Source organism: Zonotrichia albicollis, chromosome 22, assembly GCF_047830755.1.
Source record: "Zonotrichia albicollis isolate bZonAlb1 chromosome 22, bZonAlb1.hap1, whole genome shotgun sequence".
Taxonomy (NCBI): domain Eukaryota; kingdom Metazoa; phylum Chordata; class Aves; order Passeriformes; family Passerellidae; genus Zonotrichia; species Zonotrichia albicollis.
In genome coordinates, this window is record NC_133840.1 from 1,205,023 (window position 1) to 1,231,205 (window position 26,183).

The 26,183-nt window shown below is 51.8% G+C and overlaps 1 protein-coding gene across 1 annotated transcript; it reads left to right on the forward strand.

Moving 5' to 3' along the window:
- Positions 1-9,001: 9,001 nt before the first annotated feature.
- Positions 9,002-25,588, forward strand: HEATR6 (HEAT repeat containing 6). The gene is made up of 20 exons (XM_074556706.1): positions 9,002-9,349; positions 10,008-10,115; positions 10,467-10,607; positions 11,581-11,696; positions 12,130-12,244; positions 12,455-12,556; positions 12,935-13,072; positions 13,935-14,206; positions 14,867-15,044; positions 15,317-15,523; positions 16,152-16,251; positions 16,423-16,760; positions 17,761-17,883; positions 18,386-18,472; positions 19,219-19,353; positions 20,627-20,749; positions 21,754-21,878; positions 22,789-22,885; positions 23,258-23,462; positions 24,739-25,588. The coding sequence occupies exons 1-20, from the start codon at positions 9,083-9,085 to the stop codon at positions 25,287-25,289; spliced, it is 3,528 nt and encodes a 1,175-aa protein (XP_074412807.1). The 5' UTR covers positions 9,002-9,082; the 3' UTR covers positions 25,290-25,588.
- Positions 25,589-26,183: the final 595 nt, after the last annotated feature.

Genomic DNA, 26,183 nt, shown 5'->3' on the forward strand with positions numbered 1-26,183 from the left:
CAGCCTCTGGTTTCTTCTTCCTTACCAGCTTTCCTGAGCAAAGCCAGTCCTTGTCCAGAGAGGGTGAGCAGCTATTTCTGTGCCCTGGAAGGTGCCGATGACCCAAAGAAGGCAGGTCAGGGAGGGAGAAATGACTGGAGGAGCTTAGGTGGTGCCTGTGTGCTGGTGCTGATGTCCAGCTTAGCTCAGAGGCTGAGCCAGAGGGGAGGGATTGAGGGAATTGTGTCCTGCTGCACCCTGATGGGATGCTCTGTGCCAGGTAACCTGGATCTGAATGGCTGGGAGCTGACCTCTTAACGGTTTGAGGCAGCCAGGGGGTGGCACAGCAGCTCCCTGCGCAAGAATGTGATTCCCTGCTTCCCAGGAAAGCAGGCTTTCCTCCAGGCCTCCTCCCCGTGCTGCAGAGAAAGCTGAGAGCTGAATCTGGTGTGTTTAATGCCTCTCACGGTGCGGGGGCTGTGGGCTTGCCCTTAAACAACCCCCTCAGCTTGTTATCTTGCTCCTGATGCAACCTCAGTTGGGGGTTGTGGCCCGGGTGATATTTTGGAAAAGCTGTGGGTTCTTCCCAAGCACAGCAGTGTAACAGCTCTGCTGAGGCACAGTAACACCAGCGTGACTCAGCCCGGCGCTCCATGCGCACAGCACGGGCTGAGCAGCACAGCACGGCTGTTCCACACGGCCCATCTGCTCCAGCCTGCACCTGCCAGTGCCCCGGGGCAGGGGTGCTTCCCACTTTAGGGGAGCTGCCAGTGATGCTCTTTTCTGTGTAGTCCCAGCCTTTTAGCTGGGAGGGGAATTGCTGGGCTGGGGGCTGGGGCTCTGCATTCCAGGCCTGGCGCAGGCTGGGTTAATGCTGGCTCCAAGGAAATGTGCAGCCATGTGGGGCTGGGCTGGTCAAGCCCCCTCTCTGCACAGGGCCCTCAGAGAAACTGGATCCTGAACCCCAGCTGCAGTGCAGGAGGCTGCTGATCCAAAACCTCGGGTGAAATGCTTTTCCAGCCTGAGTTTCATCTGGGAAACCCCCATTCCAGCCATGTATCTCCAGTGGCTGTGGTACTGCTGGAAATCCATCTCTAGCGGGATGGGGAGGTCCTGCCAGGGCTGGAGGGATGGTGTGCCCTGGAGCTGACACACACCAGTACAAAGTGGGCTTGGTGCTTCCTTGGATGTGTCTCTGCAGTAGGAGTCCTGCTTCAGAGTGAGGAAGAGGAGCTGTTGCTCACATCCTCAGGAACTAGGCAGTGAAACAACAGTGTTTCCCCTAAACCATCTTCCTTGCAGCGCTGGGGCCCTGGAAAACACAAACTGCCTGAATTTGTGCAGTGCTTCCCTGTACACATCAGAGAGCAGGGGGAGGTTTGATCCTGGAGCTGTGTCCCCCTCCCCTCCCACTCCCCAGCAGCTGATGAGGCTCTTGGCTTTGACTTTTTCCATTGCTGGGCTCCACTTTGTCTCCAGTTTCCACCGGCACAGGTGTCCTGGATGATGCCTTGGAGCATTAACTGTTTCCATGCTGGAGAAACCAGTGGCATTCCCGGAATGGCTGCTCAGTTTCAAGCTGTTTGGAAACATCTGGATCTGGGACACGGACTGGAAGGTATGTATGTGCAGGGGGATCATCTGGAGGAAGAAACTGCTTCCAGATGTGTTTGGGCAAAAACGCTATTGAAATGTAAACTCAGTTTATTGAAATGTAAACTCAGTTTATGTTGTGCTGCCTCACAAGCGCTCAGAAAGCCCTGGGTGCAGGGAGGGGCTCTGAGGGTGCTGCTGTGGGCAGGCTCTGGGTGCAGATGTGCCTGCAGATGTGCATTTGTTGTGGGGAACCGGGTGGTTTGTGGCTGGTGAGAGTGTCACATTGTTTTCTCTCTTACCAGCCAAGTCATTCAATTCCTCATGCTGAGTATTCCTTCCAGATGTGGAAGTGCCTTACAAAGCAGGGCTGTGTGGCACTGGGGAGCTGTGCTCTGTATCACTACTAGACACTGTCTGGGATTCACGCTTCTGCAGAATGAGCGCTGTGTAAAGCCATGGGAGAAGCTGTCAGTCCATCTCCCTGCCTGCCTGCCTGGCAATGTTCTTCCCCTTCTCTGTGACCACTCTGGAAAGGGACAAGTGGCATTCTAGGAGTTGGACATTGCTCCCGTGGGAACACCCGGGCTGCAGGTCAGGGCTGTCCTTGTCTCCCAAGCAGCCTGCAGCATTGCTGCTGCAGTGCTGTGCTCCAGGCACGTGCAGGCAGAGCCTGTGGCTGCAAACCCAGTACCCACCAGACCTGTTCCTTCTCCCAGTGCTTTTGCAGGTGATTAGTGATGATGAGAGAGAACGTGGAAATAATTTTTATCTCGCTTTCTGCCTCTGCTGGGTAAATCCTGAGGAGGACGATGGCACACAGTGAAGGAAGCAGGGCTGTGCCATCCCTGCCCACCCGAGGTTTCCCTCCTTTGTTCTATTTTTTGAGCAAGGATCCTGACACCCTTTCCCAGACAGTGAGTCACAGCAGCTCTGTCTGTGCAGAAGCCCTGTGTCTTGGAGCACTTTGTAGATGCAGGAGCTGCAGGAGCCTCACAGGAGCCAACTGTGTTTATTAAAAGATGATCAGATGTTTCCTTCCTTAAGGCAGTGTCTAGCTGAGGCTGAGTAATAACTCATTACCAACGAGACAAATAACTGCTTATCATCAGCTCAGTGCCTTTGCCAGCCCTTCTGGTGGTGGTGGCAGGTGCTCTGAGCACTGGTGGACTCAGCACCCAGAACAGGGGGTAAGAAGACCCCAGAAGATCCAGTCCCTGAGACAGCCTGGGCAGCCCCAGGCTCTGCTCTGCTGCTCAGTGGGGTTTGGCCCTGGATTAAGCTCAGGGTACAGCTTTATCCAGCCCTGGTGCACCATGTTCCCCACTGCCTGTGGAATCAGGCTGCTGGAGGGGCCTTTGCATGCCACGTTGTTCCATCCTGGTGCTGGGGACTCAGATCCCATGTGCCAGAGCTCCTTGTGGCCTGATGGACAAACCAGCAGTGGGGCAGGGCGGTGTGTAGAGGCATCCCAGGAGCGCTGTGGGGCCATGGGTGAGGTGGGATGCCATGATCCCCATGTCCCCACATGCCCCGTGGTGGCAGGGCTGGGCTGGGGAGAGGCAGAGCAGGGCCAGCTCTCATTGCTGGGGCCGGGACCCTGCTGGGCTGGCTCAGAGGCTTTCCTCAGACGCCATCCTCTGGTGCAGCCGCCGCGGTCCTTCCCTGCCAGATGCCATGGCATCTCTCCATGTCCTTTGTTCCCTCCTTGCTCACGCCTCTGCCATGATTTATGGCCGTTGCGGAGCAGCCTGGCTGCGGCTCCCCTGCCTGGCCAGACCCAGCCTGGGCCAGGGAGCTCTCGGGCAGCGCTCTGACCCCCCTGCATTCGGGCCCCTTGCATTTAACCATGTGCGTGGCCTTTTCTTTCACCTCCTTCCAGCCCGGCTGTGAATGGAGTGCTTTCAGGGGGAGGAGACTGCTGGGAGCCCAGCTCTGCCTGTGCATTGGTAGCAGCCCATAAAAGCATCCCAGGAATTCGCCTCGGCGGCCCTGCGCGGGGTGAGCCAGTGAAAGGCGCCCTTTGTTCCTGCGGCCCGGTCCCACACACCCTCGGAGGGCTGGAATCTGCAGAGCTGGATGTGTGCTCCCACTGCTGCCACGCTGCACTCAGGCCCTCGCCAAGAGGTTTTCCCACGTCTCACCCCGGCCAGGGTGAGCAGGGCACTGACAGAGGCTTCCCCAGGCTGCACCGAGCCGGGCCTGTGTTCCCAGCCTAAGCTGAGTCAGAGGGACGGAAATCCCTCCTGCAGGGCTCCCTCTCCCCGCGGGCTTCGGTGACAGCTTTGGGGTGTGATTGCTGCTGCTCCTGCTGCTGCCCGGCTGCGGGGCCCCTCAGGCCAGGGACTGACACGGAGCCAGGCCGGCCCCGCCGCAGCCTGCACACAGCCACTGGCACCCGGCCCAGAACATGGCTCTGCAAAAGAAGAAATGCCTTTGTTGTTGTTGTTGAGGAAAGCCCAGAACGCTCCGGCAAGGACACAACCTCTTCCTAAAGCTGGGTTTGAAAGCCCTGCTTTCTCAGAGGGTTCAAAGTGACCTGGCCAGAAGCATCTGCTTCTGTGGGTCAGCCTGGCTGGAGGAAACCCTGACCCACCTTGCAAGGGCTCCCTCTGAAACCACAGCTGGCAGGGGCACCGAGGGATGGCACCCATGTGTCCCTTCCAGAGGGTGCCCACCCAGGGTGCTGCTGGGGAGCACCATGAGATTTCCTGGGCTCTCATTAGCACAAGAAAAGCTTTGGGTGACTCAGCAAAGGGTGCCAGACCAAGGCTTGGACACTGTCCTCAGCAGGACTGACACATGCAGTTCAGGCAGAGCCTGGCCTGGCTAAAGATACCGTGGTGCTTAAATATTTTATAGAAAATCATTAAGCAATTAAATCTGGTGGATCTCGCATCACAGAAAAGCAGCTTGAAGCCTGTACAGTAAACAGGGCAATGCTTCCTGCTTGTTTGGGATGTCTTCTTGGAGTCTTAACTACAATCCTTGCTTCAAAATAACTATAATTATCTCTTAATTGCCATTATTGTTTAACATTTTTAGTATTTGCAAGTGCAAACTGTTACAGTTTTCCGTGCAGATACAATCAGTAGCCGGGGCTCACAATGAAAGCAATTAAAATCCTGTGATTATCACAAGGCTGCGTGTCTCTACACCAGCTTCAATCTGCATCACTTGCCAAGATGTAGGCTAGAAATTCAGACAAATTTAGCATTTATTTAGTAACCCAGCAAAGCTACTACCTCTTGCTGCCTCCAATGATTTGCATCTACGGCACTTTTTGGAAGGACGGGAGCAGGGAGGGGAGGGGAAAGAAAGCAGTTTCTAGAATACATCCCGGGAGAATATACAGCAAGAAAAATTATGCACATGAATTATGCATCTGAATTATGATTTCACTCCTATTTTTGTCCGGATTAGCTCATGTTTGGTGTGCATCCCTGGCAGGGTGCTAGCAGAGTGTGCTCCAGCTCCCAGCAGGTCACTGCGGCTCCGGGTCCTGTGGTCCCTGCTCCCCTGGCAGCTGCTTCCCAAGGGCTCCCGGAGCTGCCTGGGGATCCAGCCCCTGCTCCTCACCCCTCACAGGCTGTGCAAGCCGCTTTTCTGTGTTCATTGAATGCCTCTCTTCTGTAAACACACAAGGGATGACAGCAGATTTGGGTGTAACTAAAAAAGCAGGTCTGTGCTATTTTCTACAGAGGGGGAGGTGTTTGGAGGCTGTGCTGCCACCAGCCAGCCTTCAACGGTGTCCCCCGGGTCCCCAGCATCTCCTGGGGAAGGCAGACGTGGAAAAACATCTTGGCCTCTGCCAGCTCTGGGGAGATAAGCCCAGGAGAGAAGGGGAAGGCAGCAGCAGGGCTTCCAAAATCTCACCAGATGCAACTGCAATCCCAGCACACACTCAAGTAAAGCCAGTCATCCTTCCAGGAAAATCTGCTTGGGAATCCTCAGCTCCCTTCCCGGGAGGGCTGCTGACCCCAGGCCATGGATGTTTCCATCTGTAAGGAATTTCAATGGCCCTCATTGCCATCAGGGAGGGAATTTTCCTCACTGGCCAAGCCAGCAGGGCACCTGCACCCAGGTGTGGGGTCCAGGCTGGGGTGGGTGTGGGCACAGGGCTATGTGGGGAGGCTTGAGGGGCTGGGAATGCTCCCTGGCTGGGTCCAAACTGCATGTCCCATTTCTGCTGCTGCCTTGGACTAACACCCCTGACATCCCAGCAGTTGTTTGCATGAGAAAATGAGATTAGGAAAGTATTTCAAGCATTCGTGTCTGTTGTTCAGTGGCAAACAAGGCTGGAGCCAGAGCTGTTTGTCCTGTCAGCTGGCCCAAAGCTTGGGAAAACAGCCGGGAAGGCAGTGGGAGACACCCAGCTGAGCACCAGGGCTGAATTTGCACAGACCTGCGGAGAGTGGGAAAGGTGGAGCTGGTGCAGGCAGAGCCAGGGATGGGGTACCTGCATGTGCACCTTTGTGGGTACCCCTGGGGCTCCCTGGGATACCCCAGAAGATTGGGATTTTTCTATATTCAGGTATTTCCCATCTGCTTTGAAATGCTGCTGGTGGGAAGTGAAAAGTATCAGTAAATTTGGGCAGTCACAGGCAAGAGGAGCAAAGGCAGAATTAATGGAAACAGGCACCTTGGAAATCCTGGGCTTGAAAGCCCTGAAATTGCCTGCTGAGATTTGGGCTAGCTGTGCTCCCAGAGTGATGAGGTTGAGATGAGCTCTCCAGTCTGCCTTTTGGAGGAAGGACACAGCTGGTGAGGCAGAGAGGAAGGAGGAGGCCAGGAGAGCTGCAGCAGCTCCAGGTGACACAGAGAGGAGAGGAGGAGGCCAGGAGAGCTGCAGCAGCTCCAGGTGACACAGAGAGGAAGGAGGAGGCCAGGAGAGCTGCAGCAGCTCCAGGTGACACAGAGAGGAAGGAGGAGGCCAGGAGAGCTGCAGCAGCTCCAGGTCACCGTGTTTCCAGGCTCAGCAGGTCCCTGCCACATCCTGGAGCTCTCCTGTGGCTCCTGCTCAGTTTGGTTTCCCTGTGGCAGCTGTCACTATCCCTGTGACAAACCACCTGCCTGAGTTTCAAGGAAGTCATCCATATATTCAACAGGAATATCAATGTCCAGGAGCTCCGGGGGACCCTGAGATCACAGCAGCTAACACAGGGATTCTGCTGAGCTCTGCTCCCCCCACCACAGCTGGAATTCCTCTTGGATGGCGTGCAGGGAGTTGTTAAAACTTCTCCTGGTCCTTTTGGGGTTCAGGTGTCCTGGGGTGGGCTCCCATCCCAGCTGCAGCACAGGATCCAGCCCAAGCATGCTGCCCAGGGAGGACACTTGCTCCACATTTTGAAGCCAGAAGTGCCTCCTGAAATCAATACAAAAGGAGATTCCTCTGCAGCCTAGGGAATCACCCTGTCCACATTCTTCCCTGAGGCCTTCAAAGGAGCTGAGGAATCTAATTCCCACTAATTTGCTTTGAAAACACCAAGTTAAAATTGTAATTATGGCCTGGTACCTTAGTGCCGAGGGAAGACCCCAGCAGACTGCAGCTTCCTTGCTTCCCCAAGACATCAGTTTTGATGATTTATTAAGACTTACATTTTTAACAATATGATGTTGGTTAATGTTGGAAGATGTTCCTACAATTAATGAAAATTTCATAGACTGACTGGAGAAGAAAGAGAGCATTTTATGTCCCCTACCAGATGGCCTAGACCAGCTGCTCACTTTTTTCTTTGAACTGTGATTCTAATGACTTCTCTGTCCTTTGAAGTCTGCTTAGAGCTGCTGAACCAGATGGATTTGCATGATAGTAGCAGTGCACGTTTAACAGAGGAGGACTTGTGCTATTTTCCCTCCTGGCCACTGCTGAATGCTGCAGTTGGGGGATTTGGAGGGGTGAGTAAACCCGGAATATTGCCAGGCGCTGGCAAATGTATCGTGGTGTAACATCACTGGCTTCAGTGGAGTTCCCACAGTTCCCCAAACCCAGTGTCCTTACCCAGCTCTCAGCTGGTTTTGTTGCTTTACAACCCAGTAATGGATTTGCTGGGGCCTTACAAAGCAGGGGCTGCTGTCAGAATGTGCATTTCAGCACCATTTAAAAAAGGAAAAGAAGAAACAGCTTTAAATATTTATTAATAAGTTTTTAAAAGAATAAATCACAAAATAAAAGGGTGACAAAAGAAACAAAACTGAAAAAGGTCCCTGAGTGTGGGTTTGGTGGGAATTTATGCAGAGTAGAGAAGCTGGGGAGGCAACACTGACATTCCTGGGTTTGAAATCTCAAATCAATAATGAAGGAGGCCACATCACTTCTTCACACTGCCTCCAGAGCACTCACAGGATCTCAAGCAGCTGCTCTCCCTGGAGCAATGTCCGGGCTGGGCTGGCACAGAGCTCTCTAAAATCTCTCAGGACTCTGATGATCCTTGTGGGTCCCTTCCAACAGGATATTCTGTCATTCTGTGAAAATCATCCTGCACAATCACAGCATGCCTGGGGCTGTCTCTGCTCTGTGTTTCTCCGTGTCTGCCTCAGAGGCCTTTAGGGACTTTGAGGAACAAACAGCACAGGACAAATGGAACAATAAAGGGAAGCAGCAGAGCAATTACCCAGAACCAGCAGCCCAGGGCACAGAAGGACACCAAGGCCATGGCACTGGTGGCACAGAACGTACTGTTCTTACTCAGGGTGGTCAGTGTGATAGGGAAATGGAAGGAGGGTAAACCAGAGGTGAGGCTTTGCCTGGATGTGCCGTGGAAAGCAGCGTGTCCTGCCCTGGAGCCCCCTGTTCCTTGCCAGGTGATGTGTGCCCAGTGTTGGCAGCAGCCTGTGTGCAGCAAGGCAGGAGCACTGGGCTGAGCCCTGCTGGAGTCCCATCACCCAGGGCTTCCCAGGCCTTGGCTGCTGCCCCATCCTGTTCTCAGGGAATGTTAATTTGATGTTATCCATCAGCGAGATGTTAATGAGATCCCATCCCATTAAGGGGAGCGGGTTCCTGTTCACAGCCACTGGTCCCGGTGTCCCCAGTGCCGTGTGATGGCAGCACGTCCTGTGTCTGGCCTGAATGGGTTCGGTCAGGGCTGGGACAGGGTATGGGACAGCAGCATCCCCTCACAGCACAGCATCTGATTTTGGTTTACAGCCATCAAATCCTCCACACCAGGCGAGCTTCACAATTGACACCGAGAAAACTTCTGCACCCTGGCACAGGCGGAGTCCCCGTCCCTGGGGGGATTTAAAAGCCGCGTGGATGTGGCACTTGGGGACACGGCCAGGGAGGGCCGGCTTGCTCTCGAGGGGCTGTCCCACCATGGGTGACCCTGCGGTGGAACACGCCTGCTGTTCCCGGGGCTGTCCCGCAGGCGGGCGGGCACCGCCACCTGCCGCGGGCCCGGCCCGGCCCTGCCCAGCCCTCAGCGCCGCCAGCCCGGCCCGCCGGGCCGCCGTAGCCGCGGCCGCCCCGGAAGGGCTCCGGTTGCCATAGCGGCGGGGCGGGGCGCGGGCCATGGCGGCGGCGGGGCCGGGAGAGCCGGGGGAGTCATCGGAGCCCGGCCCGGCCGGGTCTCAGGCCATGGAAGCGGCGGGGCCGGGGCAGCCGGTGGAGCCCGCGGAGCCAGGCCCGGCCGGGTCGCTGCGGCGCTGCCTGGCGCGGCTGGGTGCGCTGCGGGCCCGGCCCGACGGCGGCGGCCGCCGCACGGAGCTGCACCTGCTCTTCGACCAACTCATCTCCGAGAGCTGCGGGCCCGAGCCCCCGGCCGTGCCCTGCCCGCAGGTACCGTGGGATGGGCACCGGCACTGCCGCTGTGTCTGCGCGGGGAGCAGGAGGAGGAGGAGGAGGCGGCCGTGCCCGTGTGGGAGCGCACGTGTGGCGGGGCTGGGCGGGGGCCGCTGTGGGAACGGCGTGCTGTGGCTGTGCCCATCCCTGTGCCCCGCCGTGCCCCGCTGTGCCCACCCCCGTGCCCATCGCTGTTCCCATTCCTGTGCCCCGCTGTGCCATCCCCGTGTCCCCTCCTGAGGAGCCCCGAGGGCTCCAGCCCGCGTTCCGTTCCCCCCGCTGCAGGCGGGCTGTTCCCTCTGCCCACCTTCCCCGTCCCTTCCCCGGTGCCTCTCACACCAGTGGGTGGGACTCGGCAATTTTCACAGTCTGATGTTGGAAAAATAGTAATTTTTTTAAGCCTTAAAGCAAGCCCTTGAAAGCTGAGCAGTCTAGATGAGCAGCATGGATGCTGCTTCATTGGCAATACACAGTACTTCATTATTACACTGGTTTTTCTTCATTTCATTTCCAAAGCAGGCTTACTTTGCACTTTGGAATTAACTGATTTTTGGACAGTACTGTTCTGTTCCTCGATCTAACTTGGTATATTTTCTTGAGCTGTTATTGCTGTCTTTGTAGTCCCTAAATAATAAGCTGAGGGTTTCTCTTCCAGGATGTTTGTGCTGTGCTTGTCCAAGGCTGTCAGTTGGTTCTCCTTGATCAGGAACATCTTGTCAGCAAAGTCTGTCAGCTTATCCATCACTTACTCAACAGATACCAGGTAGGAAGAGTTTGGCCATGTCCCTCAATAAGCCAGTGGAACTCGGTCTTTTCCCAGGGCTGTGGAGCCAACCTTCAGGCAGAGTTTCTTGGATTTTTCACTGTATTACTTATTTTTGGGTAGTTGAGGCTCTGATCTGGCTCCTCATAAAATTACCTCTCAGTCAGAAGTGATTCACAATGGGAAATAGTCTTGGTTTTAGGACACTTGTACAGATTCATCCATTCCTGGTCAGGTGTGATCTCTGGTGGTGTGTGATTTTAACAAACTGAATCTCTGACCAGTTTCTCTGCGTTTATTGACTGCAGCAGTACAAGATCATATTTATGTTGACCTTTTCTGTTACAACAGGTGATGGTTGATGAGCAGAGCTTGAATTTCCTTCTCTCCTACTGCATCTCTGCTCTGAGGCAGTGCAGCTCCTGGACACATGTTGAAATTCTGCAAGCCTTAGCAGCTCTTGTTTACAATAATGGGCCTAAGTGTCAGAAGGTGAGTTTACAAACAGAGAGAAAGTAACAACAAAAGTATTTGCACCACTGCAAAGTTGAATTTCAGTTGTATTTATTAATAATTATTATTCCCGTGTGGAATACTGTGTACCTGCAGGCTGCAGCTGTTGGGATCACCATTAAATAAGGGCACAGGCTGAGCCTGCAGACCAACCACCCTGTGCCTCAGGCAGGGAGACCACAGGGAGCTTGAAATTGCACATAACTCCCCAGGCAGGCTCCAGAAATCCATCCTGTAACCAGATCAGGGCTTTTGCTCAGAGGCTCTCGGGTATCAATCCTGTGTGAGCTCCTCGTTGCTGCAGCTGACAGAGTTTGGAAAGCTGAGTCCTCCTGCTGTCAGCAGCTCGTGGCAGCTTGCAGAGCAGTGTCTGCTGTTGGGCTGAGCATGGGGTGGTGATGCTCACAGCTTGGGAGCTGCCAGCTTGTGTGGGCTTGGAGCCCATGGAGTGGCAGCAGCTTGGTGCAGCAGTTGTTCCTAGCTCAGCTCCATGTCTGGGAGGAGAGCATAAACTGGGACTCAGCTGAACTGTGCTCAGCTCTGTCCTTTCCTAATACAAAATAAGAGCACTTAAGGAATTAAGGTTTTCATGCTGTTTTTTGTATACACAAATCTGTTTCTAGAATCTGAAATTGCAGCTGAGAATTTTTAGGGTTTGTTTTACTTCTCATTATCGTGCTTTGATTTTTGATTGGTAATGGATTCAATCAATTTCACTAAGTCAGGTCTGCTCTGCCCACGATGGTTATGAGTGGGTGACCTCTCCTTGTGGAAATTCATGAGCCTTTCCTTATATTTTCTCTCCCCTGCCCATCTGAGGGGCAGTTTTGGTGGGCACCTGGTGTCCAGCCAGGCTCCAGCCACCTGCCATGATGTTTATCCCCAAACCCCAGACCCAGGAGGCTGAGGGAGGAGCACTGACCCCTGATGGCTCTTGGTGCTTTGTTTTCAGTTCCTCCCAGACCTGCTGGGCAAGGCTGGGCTCCTGCTGCAGCTCAGTGACCCTGCCCAGCCTGACGTGGAGCTCAGGAGGGCAGCCGTGCGCAGCATGGCCAACCTGTGTCTCAGGTGGGTACAGCCCTTGCCTGGGGGTTACAGAGTGTGCATCTGCCAGCACAGGGTGTGGTGCATGAATTGGGAATGCTTTAGCTGTGCACAAACCCCTAACTCTCAGTCTGGCAGAAATAATGTTACAGGGGTTAGTTTGGGGAAGAAAAGAAAAGCTTTGTGCTGCCTGGTTTTTTGTGCAGAAGGTTTCCTTTTGTTCTCTGTGTGGTAGAGCTGACCCTATCCATCCATCCATCCATCCATCCACCCCTCCACCCCTCCATCCATCCATCCATCCATCCATCCATCCATCCATCCATCCATCCATCCATCCATCCATCCATCCCTTTCCATCCTCTGCAGGCTAACAGGGGGCTTGGGTGGGACTTTGTGTAACTTTATGAGCCTGTGGACAGACTATAAACCAACCTTGTGTCTCCTGCTCTAATTTTAGTGTCCCTGGGCAGCCATACCTGGATGAATCCTACAGAAGTGTCTGTTTTCAAACTTTCCTAAGTGTTCTGCAGTCTTCAAAAACCACTGATGTGGATGACATCACTTTTTGCATGGTAAGTGTGAGTCTAATTGTCTAAAATACTTTAATTAGGAGGTTGTGCTATTGGAATATATGGAATTTGGAATGTTGTCAATTAGGATTTTGCTTTAATCGTCCATAATTTATCATATTACTGTCTCAATTGAGCACAACTGTAACTGCCTTGAAAGATGTGAACCTGCAGTGTTTTGGGAAGGAAGAGTAAGTAATTCTTTATTTTCAGTTACTGCAAAGTGCACTGAAAGGTGTCCAGTCACTTCTCAATGGTGGGAAGATGAAACTGATGCAAATTGACCAAATTGGAGCTCTGCTGGCAGTGTTAAAGGTAAATCCTTCAATCCACCTGGAGGAAGAGGCAGCCCCTGGGAGGTTCCAGGTGCTGTTCAGTGGGAATCAGTAGAAGGTGAACAAGAGGGAGCAGAGAAGCCTGAATATGGGGGGAAATGGAGTGTGAGATGTTAGAGAAAAATATACTGAGTTTCTCTCACAGCATCTTCAGAATGTGAGAGGGAGATGGGGAAGATGGGGTTTTTTGGACCTGCTTGAAATCCTTCTACATGTAGATGGATTTCAGATGTTGCATGGAGATGTTGTACATGGGAGAGGCAGGACCTGGGGGTAGGAGCACAGCTGAAAATGGGTGAATTCAGTAAATCTGTGCATGAGAAAAGCCAGAATGCTAACATTTGTGTTCCTGTTGCAGAAATGCATGTTCCACGGGCTGCCAGGACTGAGCATTGAGGTGCCCACAGCCCTGTACCCTGCTCCCTTACCTCAGTATGACAAAAGGTCACCTGCCAAGCAGGAGCAGTCAGAACCAGCCGCCTCTAAGCAGACAGGGGTAAGCTGGGCTGCTCCTGTTCTCCAGCCTGTTTGTTGTGTTGTGTCTTACCTCTCATGCTGTTGGTGGCTCTTCACATCCTGAGCGTGTGGCACATTTAATTCTTTGCTTCAAAGGTGATGATTACAAATTCTGCGCTGAGTAAAATTGCTTTGGGAACTCAGGTGACAGGGACAAATGGCTCTGCAGGGCTTGGCTTCCCTCAGTTAAGCTCTGTGCAACAATTATTCATCCAGAGCCAAGAATTCCTGGCCTGCAGGCACGGGATTGATGCGTGCAAACTCACCAAAGCTTTTGATTTTATAAGTCACGTTTTCTCTCCTAACACTTGCACAATTGTTTGACTCTTTCTTAGGGAAGTCAAGTTCATTTAAGACTGATTTCTTGCCTCATCTGTTCTGTTCAATCCTTCTACACGTTATTTTTTAACGTGTGAATACTTTGGATTACTGATTATCTGAAAGACATTAGAGAAAATAAGGTTATCTAGTCATGCTGACTTGTTTTTATTTTGGTGCTGAAAAGGAAGGTTATTTAGTGTTACCTACTGTAAATCTGAAAGAACTACAGAAGTATTTAGTGTTGTTTAATCACTTTTGTGTGAAATATGATTTTTAGCTAAAAGTTTCCTTGGGTATATTTTGCTTTAGGGATGAAGAAGCCAAAGGTTAGGTTTTGAGGCTATTCAGTTATAAACTGTTTAGTTAGGTATTACTGAAATTTTGTGCCTGTTGCTACTAATAGGCAGAATTTTAAAACTCAGATACTGAAGAGTGACTGTGTGTAGAGTATTGCAGAGACATGTAACTGCATTTATATATTCATTAAACATTGACTAAAAAAAATCCATTTTTTGTCTTAGAGCCGAAGAAAAAAGTGCAAAGGGAAACAAAAGAAGGGAGAGTTTGGAGAAGAAGGAAGAGAAGATTCAGGGGATGCAGGAGAAGAGTTGGTGCTGGGAGCAGCCATGGTGAAGTTGCAGCTGGGGGATGTGCAGAGCAGCCCTTGCCCTCAGCCTCGTGTGTCAGACGTGTGTGCTGGGAAGGACCCCCCGAGCTGGCAGCCCTGCAAACGCCTCAGCAGCAGCGAGTCCGAGTTCTCTGACACTGAGGGAGGAATACAGAGCAAAGTGAGGTGATTGCTGTGCTATAAACACACAGAGCAGTGTCATGGGTTCATACAGAGCAAAGTGAGGTGATGCTGTGCCCATAAACACATGGATCCACAGAACAATGCCATGGGTTCATACAGAACAAAGGGAGGTGATTGCTGTGCCCATAAACACACAGAACAGTGCCATGGGTTCATACAGAGCAAAGGGAGGTGATGCTGTGCTATAAACACACAGAGCAGTGCCATGGGTTCATCCAGAGCAAAGGGAGGTGATGCTGTGCTATAAACACACAGAGCAGTGCCATGGGTTCATACAGAGCAAAGGGAGGTGATGCTGTGCCCATAAACACATGGATCCACAGAACAATGCCATGGGTTCATACAGAGCAAAGGGAGGTGATTGCTGTGCACATAAACACATGGATCCACAGAACCCTTCCACACCATCCTTTGTTCTTCAGCAAAACTGCTGAGGGAGTCACTTTCCCTTTTGATTTATGGGATGGTATGAGAAAATTGGAAGGCAATAATTTGTGTTGGTTTGGAAGTAAATTCGTTCTTCCTCTTCCTGTTCTTGGTCTAAAAGATTTCCTCTCACAGCCAGCCACTAATACACATGAAAGAAGTGGAGCCCATCCCTTGTCCCTGCTGTTCTCATTAATCTTTTTGTTTGTGTTTAAGGTCTTACCAAGCCAATGTTCGCCAAGGGGCCCTGGCCTGTTTCCTCTCCACTATCAAGTCAATAGAAAAGAGAGTTCTGTATGGCTACTGGTCAGCATTTGTTCCTGATGCCCCTGGTATTGGCAGCCCCCAGTCTGTGTCCCTGATGACTATTGCTCTGAAGGACCCTTCTCCAAAGGTGAGGCACTTCTGAGTACAAAAATTGTTCTGTTTTCCCACTTTAATCTTAGGAGTTGTCTTCTCTGGCCCTCAGTATTTGGCTACTGCCCAAGAAACAAATAGGAAGTGTTGCCTAAGAAAACAAAGGATTGGGTCTGTATTGCCTAAACTTATGAACAAAGATAGCTGGAGTTGAATTTTCTCTTTCTAGAGAGGATTTAATGTATTTTAAAATTCTCCATCTGCTCAAAGGAGGTGCTAAAAGGTATCTCAAATGTTTTATCATTTCAGACACGTGCCTGTGCCCTTCAAGTCCTCTCAGCCTTCCTGGAAGGTTCTAAGCAGTTCCTGTCTGTGGCTGAAGATGCCAATGACCACAAGAGAGCTTTTACTCCCTTCTCTGTCACCATTGCCTCCAGCATCCGGGAGCTGCACCGCTGCCTGCTGCTGGCCCTGGTGGCAGAGTCCTCCTCCCAGACACTCACACAGATCATCAAGGTACCTGCAGATGTGCCACGTGCTCCCACTGATCTCTAGATTATGTCCCGAAGAAAGATTGCACAGAATTGCTGTGAGGTGTGAGGTGGTGGTGGTGGTGACAGACAGATCTTTGTAATCTCACAAGAGTTCACTGAGTTATCCTACAGAATCATGGAATTACAGAATGGTTTGGGTTGGAAGGGACCTTAAAGATCACCTTGTTTCAATCCCCTGCTGTGGGCAGGGACACCTTTCATTAGACCAGGATCCTCAGAGTTCCATCCAGAGTCTGGGGGTTTCTTTTCAGCACAGTTCTCTTTTTTCTACATTTTTTAAAGTCTTTTTGGAGCTGAATGAGCATATAAAATGATTCTGAAGACTCACATTGACTTCAAAACTGGAATCCAAATTGACAAATCCTTCCATGGGCTATCAAAATTCCTTGGTCTTTGTGCCACCTCACAGTAGTTAAATCCTTGTTCTTAGGAACCAAGTTTGTATCCAGTGTTCACATAGCAGATAATTGGGGTGGCTTTTTTCAGTGCCCTCAGATAATGAGCTTCCTGAGTGACCCAAATTACAAATGTAAAAGCAGACCTGTTGGAGGCCAGGCTGACATTGTAACCAGCACCTTTCTCTGTTTCAGTGCCTTGCAAACTTGGTTTCCAATGCGCCCTACAGCAGATTGAAACCCGGGCTGCTTACCAGGGTGTGGAACCAGATCAAGCCCTACATCTCTCACAAAGGTTTGCATTCTCTCTGCTGTAGTCCTCCCCTCCTCTGTGCTCCATGATTCAAAATGCAGCAGCAGTGGATGGTTGTATGTTATAATCTATCTGAGGGAGGATTCTGGGCCTTCAGTGAGGTTCTAATGGAGCTTCTTTTGCTTTTTCTTCTCCCCCCATTGTCTCTTGCAGATGTGAACGTTCGAGTTTCCAGCCTCACCCTGCTGGGGGCAATCGTGTCAGTGCAGGCCCCTCTGCCAGAGGTGCAGCTGCTCCTGCAGCAGCCCAGCTCCTCAGGGCTGGGCAGCAGCGGCAGTGCCACCCCTGGGCGCGAGCAGTGGAGGAGGGCAGTGCCCTGGGCAGGGGAGAGCCCTGCAGGCTGTGCCTCCCCTGAGCCCTGCTGGCTGCTGTCCCTGTGCGTGTCCCTGGTCGTCCTGCCCCGGGAGGATTCCTGCTCTGACAGTGATGCCAGCTTCCCCTCCCTGGGCAGCGTCTACGAGCCGTGCCCGCTGCGCCTGGAGGCCCTGCAGGTGGGAGGGCAGCTCCTGCCTCCATCCACTGCCCCCTCACTCGTGGGGTCCCTTTGCTCCCTGCTCTCTCAGGAGATTTCTCACTGCTTGCTGCTGCAGTGGGGCTGAGCTGCTGTGGCTCAAGGAGAAACATTCTGGTCCCATGGTCACAGCGTGCCTGTCCCACTGCAAACCTGCTGCAGTGAGTTCATCTGCCTGGGATTTTACACTGCAAATCTGCTGCAGTGAGTTCATCTGCTGGGATTTTACACTGCAAACCTGCTGCAGTGAGTTCATCTGCCTGGGATTTTACACTGCAAACCTGCTGCAGTGAGTTCATCTGCCTGGGATTTTACACTGCAAACCTGCTGCAGCAGGTTCATCTGCCTGGGAGTTTTATCTTCTGTATTTTTTCCAATATTATCTGGGGGGTGTGTGTTGGTAGACTGTCTTCCCCGTGCAAACTCCTCCATAGAGAATCCAAATGAAAGTTTTGGTGGGGAAGAGCCCTGCAGTCAGAGAACAGCCAGCAAGGAGCTATGGAGTGACTCAGGGAGTACCTGTGGATGCTGAGGCTTGGCTTTGTTTTAATTCATGTAGCCACAGCAAAGGGTAAGATTTTGTAACATGCATCCCAAGAAGTCTCACTCTTTTTCTGGAACAGTAAATATTTGTGAAATCCAGCTTCACAGAAGGCAGCAGCAGTGTTACAGGAGGTACAGAATGTCTTGCTCTCAGTTTTTTTGGCTACAGGAGCCCTCACTTACACTAAATAATTCATGGCCTTGCTACCTGATCGTGCTTCTGTGGCTCTTCTTTGAACAATAAAATGGAACAGGGAGGCTTTTAATCAGCTCTGGTATTCCAGAAGTTGTGCTGCAAGGTGTATCTGTTACATCAGAGCTCAGTATATGGTGCCAGGGCTGATTAGCCCATTAACATCATTTCAGTGTGTAGTTGGGCTATTTTGGGTAAACAGAAGGAAGAAATGCTGAATGGATTTTCTTTTGTCTGTGTTTAGGTGCTGGCCCTTCTTGTGAAAGGTTATTTCCCTATGGCTCAGAGCTATTTCCTGGGACTTGGAGAAGTGGCTTGCAGATGCATGGAAGAAATGGATCCATCCATTCAGCTTCACGGAGCCAAGGTAGGAGCAGGAGACACGTCACCATTGTGTTACCAAGTCAGTTTTACCTGTCTGGGTGCTTTGCAAATGCAGATGAGTGGTGCTGAATATTCACAGCATCTGTGAGTGTGATACAGAAATGCAGTAGCCTGACACTTTGAGAAATGCACCCTCAGCTTCCAGTCTTGAAGTCTCAGCAGAATTTTGCTGCTCTGCTGAGTCACCAGCAAGCTTGGGAAGTGCAAGGACCACAGCACTGGTGCTTCCCTGGCTGAGCATCAGCTGGGGCAGGGACTGGGCTCTGTGACCCAAAGATTTCCCTTTTGTGCAGTGGTTTGTTATGCTGTGCTTGCTGGAGAGTTTATGTAGGAAAGGCTTTTCCTCTAATTCCAGTACTAGCAGGGACAGCACAGCCCAAACCAGCACTGAACCTTTGCTTTTTGTTCCCTGGTGAGTGGGTGCAGGTTCTATGGCTCCATGAGTCACCCCTGATGAAAACCCCTTTGCTTTTTGTTCTCTGCAGCTTCTGGAGGAGCTGGGCACGGGTGTCCTGCAGCAGCACAAGCCTGACTCCCCCACTGCCCCCGAGCAGAGGGTGCCTGTCAGCGTGGTGAGTGTGAGATTCCCCCTCCCTGAGCTCCTTGCCTGCCCTGGCACACACACAGACACAGAATTGCAGGGAGGCAAGAGGGGGCTCGGGCTGCAGCTCTGTGGGTGCCACTATGGGCAGTGTCTGCAGGCTTCCTGCAGTCAGTGCTTCCTTGGCACTTGTTCCTGCCTGTGGACAGATGTCTTGGGGTTTATTTCTTTACATGATGTTAACCCCGTGTCTTTGCCTCTCCTCTTCCCAACTCTGGCTGTAGCTCAGAGCTGGAAGAACAGCACTGATTTGGTGTGTGTCATTAGTGCTGCATAAAACTTCCAGAATTTTGGTGAAGTTGCGTTGTTAAAGTGCCAACCTGGTCACAAGTACAGAGAGAGTGGCCAGAACCACAATATAAGTGAATTTAGAGAAATTCATTAGCTGTTTGTTGGCTGAGTTTGCAGAAGTTGAGTAATATGGGCCTGTTTAAGTCTTCCTTCTGTGATCAGGAGACAAGCTTCAAAATTTCTTTGGCTCATGCTAAGTTTTGAGCCTACAAGACAGGAAATGTGTTCAGTAGCATCAGGTTCCTGTTACTTGCTATGAATGTAAATTGTCAGGCAAATGAAAACACTCAGCTGTGTGGATTCAGGAGTGGGATTGCAACTCTATTTAAAGCAGTGTAAATTTCAGCATATGATGATCATCTTTCAGACAAGAAGTGAGGCTTGATTGCTGAGTTTAGAAGATAAACCTGGCTGCTTCTCCTGCAGGTTGTGACCTTCTGGACAATGATGTTGAACGGGCCCTTGCCTGGCACCCTGCAGAACTCCCCCCATGCCACTCTCCAGACAAGTGCCTGTGATGCCCTGTCCTCTATCTTACCAGAGGCCTTCAGCCTCCTGCAGGTAGGAGAACTCACCTTTGCATGTGGTGCTTTCACCTTTGAGGCTTTGTCCTTGTCCACCAGGTTACAGTAGTGTAAAGCCTTTGAAAACTTGCCAGGAGAAAGTAAAGACACCTTCCCCATTTTTATTTTTTTTCTGAACATTCTGACTGTTGGAGGCTGGAAAGGGCAGTGTTGGGAGTAATCAGCCTGTCAGAACAATTAACTGTGGGTCACAGCAGCTGTTTGGCCCTGCCATGAACACCCAGCCTTGGCAGTGATGCACAGGAGATGGAGGACAGGGATTTCGTGGCATGAGGGAGAGCTGAGGGATTGTTATTCTGCTGATTAATCCTTTGAAGAGCTAGCTGAGCCAATAGCCAGGGCCTGATGTTGTGCACCCATTTGCATGTGTGCTTTTTTTCCCTTTGCAACATGAAATATGCTTTTAAACATGAAAGCCTTGGCAGTGGATCCCCCCTGCATTGTGCAGCTCCTTCTGTGTCACTGTGCCCTTGCTGGAGAGTGCTCTGCCAGATCTCATTTGCCCAGGAATTGCTGCTCCAGCAGTATCTCTGGAATTCTCCAAGTACAGCGTGTACTTCACCCCCCTGTACTTTGATCCCATTCCCTCTCCTGTCCCTGTGGCCAAGTGGGGTCAAGCCAGTGCCCACTGTGACCTTCTGTCATGGGCTGGTGAGCTGACAACCTGGCCAGCTGAGCTCACCCTGTCCTGGTTAACCAGGGGCACACAGGGAGGGGAGGCAGGGGCAGCCCATCCTCTGAGTTAGCTCTGATGGGCCATTCCTGCAGCTGGGGATGAGAGCAGGACTCTGATTTCCTTCTTGCTCTCACCCAACAGCAGAGATCTGTGTGCTGGAGCATTCCTGTTTCCTGGAATCACTGCTCAATCCACTTTACCCAGAGCATGCTCTGAGTGGAGGCTCCTGCAGACACAGGGAGTTGGAGAGAATTTGTGTGTCCCTGTGGGGCAGAGCTCCCTCAGCTCCCCTCTGCCACTGCTGCTCCTCTTGCAGGGTGGCAGAGATCCTGTGTGCCACCTTGCAGGGTGACAGAGATCCTGTGTGCCACCTTGCAGGGTGGCAGAGATCCTGTGTGCCACCTTGCAGGGTGACACAGACCCTGTGTGCCACTTTGCAGGGTGACAGAGATCCTGTGTGTCACCTTGACCTTGCTGCTCCTCTTGCAGGGTGACCAGCAGATCCTGTGTGTCACTTTGCTGTTCCTCTTGCAGGGTGACAGAGCTCCTGTGTGTCACCTTTCTCCTCTTGCAGGGTGACCAGCAGATCCTGTGTGTCACTTTGCTGCTGGGCCTGAACCACAGTGAGAACCCCCTGGTGAAAGCTGCTGCTGCCCGTGCCCTGGGAGTGTACATCCTCTTCCCGTGCCTCAGGCAGGTCAGAGCCAGCCCATCCCTTCTTCTGAGCCACTCTCTGATGAGCCACAAGATGTGGGACATGGGTTTGTTTGCAGTTAATTCGCTTTGCTTTCAGCCTGTAGTGTATTTATAGTTCTCCTTACTGCCTCCAGGCCTGCTCTTCCTTTGAGAGCAGAATCAGTGCAGCTTTAAGGGAGGTGGAGCAGGAGAGGGAGGGAAAGGAGAGGTCAGGATCCTCCCAGGCTCTCAGGGGTGGGAGCTGGGTGGGTGGGTTGGCACAGGGGAGCTGCAAGAGGTGAGGGGGAGCTGGGGTGAAGGGAACAGCTCTGGGCAGTTTGGTGTTGGACTCAATCCTTGAGATCTTTTCCAGCCTCCAGAATTCTATGGTTCTAACAAGTTCTTAATGGGAAGCCTTCAGTTTTGCTTAAAACTAAGAAATAAAGCTTATTTGGAGGAAAAAAAAAGGATATTTTTTTCTACAAAGTATCATCTTAGCTTGGCTGAGCCGGAAGATTAGTTTTTACAATGTGACCTTTAAGTGAGTGATTTTAATAAAAAAAAATATGCAGTGGCTGACTTTGGAGTTTAATTCCAAAATATTTTGAAAGAAAATCCTTTACCATAGGCACGTGTAATGTGCCATAGAAGAGAAGATTAGGCAGGCAGCTCAACAGGGAGTCTGGAGAAGCAGTTACTAAAGAGTGGGATTTGATGGGTGTAAGGTTGGCAGTCCATGTAATTATGTTAAAATCCAAAGTAACTGAATCACCAATGGAATTAAATAATCCATAGAAGCTTTTCAGCAGCAGCTACCCAAGAGTGGTGGACTTGGTCAGCATTCAGGCTTGGGCTGTTAATTAAAGGTCAGGCAAAGCTGCAGGCAGCACCATGAGCTCATTAGGTGTCACCTGGAAGAGTAAATGAGCAGAGCTGGTCTCTCTCTCCTTTTTCCAGGAAAAAGCAGAGTGTGTTACTAAGAGAATCACCTGTGTTTTGAGAGCTGTGTGACTTCTTGCTTTACAGGATGTGATGTTTGTGGCAGACACAGCAAATGCCATCCTGAACTCCCTCCATGACAAATCTCCCAACGTCCGTGCCAAGGCAGCCTGGTCCCTGGGCAACCTGACAGACACCCTGATCATCAACATGTACGTGGCACCCCTGCCCTGTGTGGGCACATTGTCTGTGGAAAGGGGTCTCAGGCACTGGGGGGCTGCCCAGGGGGGCTTGGAGTGCCCATCCCTGCAGGTGGCACTCAGGGCTGGGGACAGGGTGGGCATCAGGCACAGCTTGGACAGGATGCTCTGGGAGGGCTTTTCCAACCAAAATGATCCTTAACATCAAAAAACCCCTGAAATTTGGCTTGGATCCTTCTCTTTAACCACCCTCTGCCTGTGTGTCTGCCAGTGTGGGATGCTGAGCATCCTGTACTCACACCTTCCACTGTCTCAGCTTGCTCCAAGCCCTGTCCAGCCTGGCCCTGGACATTTCCAGGGATGGGGCAGCCACAGCTGCTCTGGGCACCCTCACAGGGATCACTTATTATCTAATATCTGATCTAAACCTACTCATTTTGAATCCATTCCCCCTTGTCACTCTAAGGAGACACTCTTTAAAACTTTTCACTTTTCAGTTTTCCATTTCTTGTGTGTTGCTTGGTGTAATTACATGGTTCCTTTACTTCCAACATAACACAAGTAAAATTAATCAATATTTAACCCTTCATCAAGCCAGAGATTGAGGGAAGCCCAACCTACTGTTACATTTTTAACAGGAAAATAGTTATCATATATTCCTGCTGCAGAATTGCCCCTGAGAGCCATTCCTTGCCCTCTGTTTTTTATTACAGATTTAACCATTGCTAACCAGCTTTCTTGCATTGATAGTTTGGTTTTAAATTAATAAACATAGTGGTCACATGCAGAAAGGTCTGCCTTACATATTAGCCCTCTGAAGAGTGAAGGTTGTTCATGGGCCTTTATAAAGGGGGGTGTCACATCTGTGATGTGGGGATGGAGCAGCCCAGCTGGGTGTTCACAGAGGGATTTCTCCTGCCAGGGAAACCATGGGCCAAAGCTTCCAGGAGGAGCTCTCTGATGTCCTGCTGCTGAAATTGCTGCGCTCTGCCACAGAGGCATCCAAGGACAGAGACAAGGTAAGGCTGGGGGAACAGGGTGGGCTTGGTGGAGTTAATTAACCCCTGCATTAAAAACAGAACAGGAAAAAGGCACCAATTATTTTATGTCTCTTTGTCCCAGTGTTTGAGGGGAGCTGCAGCTCAGACCCTCCCCTAGGGCTGGTGTTCAGGGTTCCTGTGTTGTTTGAGTTGCAGGGAATTTGACTGGGCTTCTCCACAGTGCAGGGGTTTTGGTTTGGCTTGTGGCCCTTTGCAGAGAATGATCTTTCTGGTGGCATTTAGGAAGACCCAGTGTGATTCCAGCTGTGCTCCTTGCTGGCTCTGAGATGATTTCACAGCAGGATTCAAACCAAACCTTGTGAAAACCAGAGGGGTTTTTGTGTGTTGCAGGTGAAGAGCAACGCTGTGCGTGCCCTGGGGAACGTGCTGCATTTCCTGCAGCCCTGCCACGTGGCCAACCCCAGGTTCAGGGAGGCCATCGAGGAGTCCCTGCAGGCCCTGATTGCCACGGTGGGCAGCGAGGCCACCATGAAGGTGCGCTGGAACGCCTGCTACGCGCTGGGCAACGTCTTCAGGAACCCTGCCCTGCCTCTGGGTGAGAGCCTGTCCCCTGCCCGGGCTGCTGTGCTCCTGGGGCTGAGCACATCCTCATCTGTGCTCTTGTGGGGCTGAGCACATCCTCATCTCTGCACTTGTAGGGCTGAGCACATCCTGATGTCTGCACTTGGGGCTGAGCACATCCTCATGTCTGCTCTTGTGGGGCTGAGCACATCCTCATGTCTGCACTTGTGGGGCTGAGCACATCCTCATCCCTGCTCTTGGGGCTGAGCACATCCTCATCCCTGCTCTTGGGGCTGAGCACATCCTCATCCCTGCTCTTGTGGGGCTGAGCACATCCTCATCTGTGCTCTTGTGGGGCTGAGCACATCCTCATCTCTGCACTTGGGGGCTGAGCACATCCTCATGTCTGCACTTGGGGGCTGAGCACATCCTCATCTGTGCTCCTGGGGCTGAGCACATCCTCATCTGTGCTCTTGTGGGGCTGAGCACATCCTCATGTCTGCTCTTGTGGGGCTGAGCACATCCTCATGTCTGCACTTGTGGGGCTGAGCACATCCTCATCTGTGCTCTTGTGGGGCTGAGCACATCCTCATGTCTGCTCTTGTGGGGCTGAGCACATCCTCATGTCTGCACTTGGGGCTGAGCACATCCTCATCTCTGCACTTGGGGGCTGAGCACATCCTCATGTCTGCACTTGGGGCTGAGCACATCCTCATCTCTGCACTTGGGGGCTGAGCACATCCTCATCCCTGCTCTTGTGGGGCTGAGCACATCCTCATGTCTGCACTTGTGGGGCTGAGCACATCCTCACCTCTGTACTTGGGGCTGAGCACATCCTCATCTCTGCACTTGGGGGCTGAGCACATCCTCATGTCTGCACTTGTGGGGCTGAGCACATCCTCATGTCTGCACTTGTGGGGCTGAGCACATCCTCACCTCTGCTGCCCCCGGGCTGGAGAAGGAGGGGGGAAGCCAAGGGACCTGAGTTTGCTGTCAGGGCTGTGCCCAGTGGAACAGACTCAGCTCCTTCAGTGCCAGGGCAGGGGTAACTGCTGTGTTCAGCTGGGTCTGTCATGTCAGGAAACAGTGTGAGGGTGGGATTATAGGTGTGAATAAATGCCAAATGTCCTCTTGTAAAACTTCAGGAGATTAACTGTTTTAACTAATATTTCATTTCATAACCCTTGATTGTCCTATTTAAACCACAGTAAATTCAATAAATGTCAGCCAATTAAATATTCAGGAGACGTTTATAGTTTTGCATATTTTGGCTGATTCAAAAAGGGAGTTTTTTGGGGTTTTTTTTTCAGGAGAGGCTCCTTGGGCCACGCAAGCTTTCAGTGTCCTTTCCTCCGTAGTCAAGTCCTGCAAGAACTTCAAAGTGCGGATCAAGTCGGCCATGGCTCTGTCCATCCCCAGCAGGAGGGAGTGCTACGGCTCCCCCGAGCAGTTCTGCCACATCTGGAGCGCCCTGGTGGAGGCCCTGCAGAGGAGCGAGGACACCGAGGACTTCCTGGAGTTCAAGTACAGCTCCAGCCTGCGGAGCCAGCTGTGCCAGGCCCTGCTGCACCTGCTGCAGCTGGCCAGGAGCTCGGACCTGCCCCTGCTGGGCAGCAGCCTGCGGGAGCACGGCCACGCCATCCGGCCCTACGTGCTGCAGTACCTGAGCTCCCCGGGCCACGAGGGTGACTCGGGGGCACACACTGACCTGGGGCACAGGGAGAGAGCCCTGCAGGGAGCCATCGAGCACCTCAGTGCTGTGGAGAGAGAGCTGCAGGGCAAGGCCAGGCTCAGGGTGTCCCTGTTCCTCGAGGATGTCCTGACACACCACACCAGTGCCACTGAGCTGGCAGAAGCTTGAGGGAGATGGAACCCACCCCAGTGACCAAATGTTCCACAGGGAGCACAGAGCTGTGTTCCCTTGCACAGGACATCCAGAGGAAAAGTTTCCTGCTGCTGATATTAAGTATTTTGTTCCAGACTTTATTAATAATGCCTCTAGGACTTCTTTTTTATATTATTACTATTTTTTATTGTTGTGTTTGGGGAACTCTGCCCTCCCTGGGGCAGGTTTGTGCACTTTGCTGTCACAGCATCTCTGCTTGGAAAACAAACGCCTTTTCCTCCTCTGTGTGTTTTATAAAGCTGCCTGTTCCCTCAGCTTATCTCAAAGCATTTTCTTCCTATTGCTGCAGGATCCAGAATCATGTTTGTAAAGCAGGGGGCTGGAAGAATTTTGTTTTTCAGAGCACTGCAAATGTTGTCACTCTTGTGTTCCTGCAATAAACCCAAATATGCCAATATTTGAAGAATAGCTTAGAGCAAACAGCCTTTGCCTTTAGCTGTCTGTGTTCCCAGTGCTGTACACCTGGCCTGAGCCTCCCTGCTGCCTCCACTCATCCTGTCTTCCTAAAAAATCACAATTCCTTCTTTCCAGGTGGATGGCACTGTGCTGCCTAAGCCAGAAAATTCAGAGTAGGTTCCCCAAGGCTGGAATTTTGGCTCTCCAAGCACCTCTGTGGGAGATGCAGTGGTGTTCTAACAGCACACGGATTTGTTTGTGGTTCTGGAGTTCTGTCCCCTTCCATTCCTTTCTGCTGGTGTTACTTACTCTGTGTTTGCTCTGTGCTTACTCTGCTGATAGCCAGGGGAGTGCTGAGCTCTCTGATGTTGCTGGGGACAAATCAGCAGCTCCAGGAATGAGCAGGGCTCTGGGGCTCTCAGAGTTAATGCCTGCTGTCCTAACCCTGGGCTG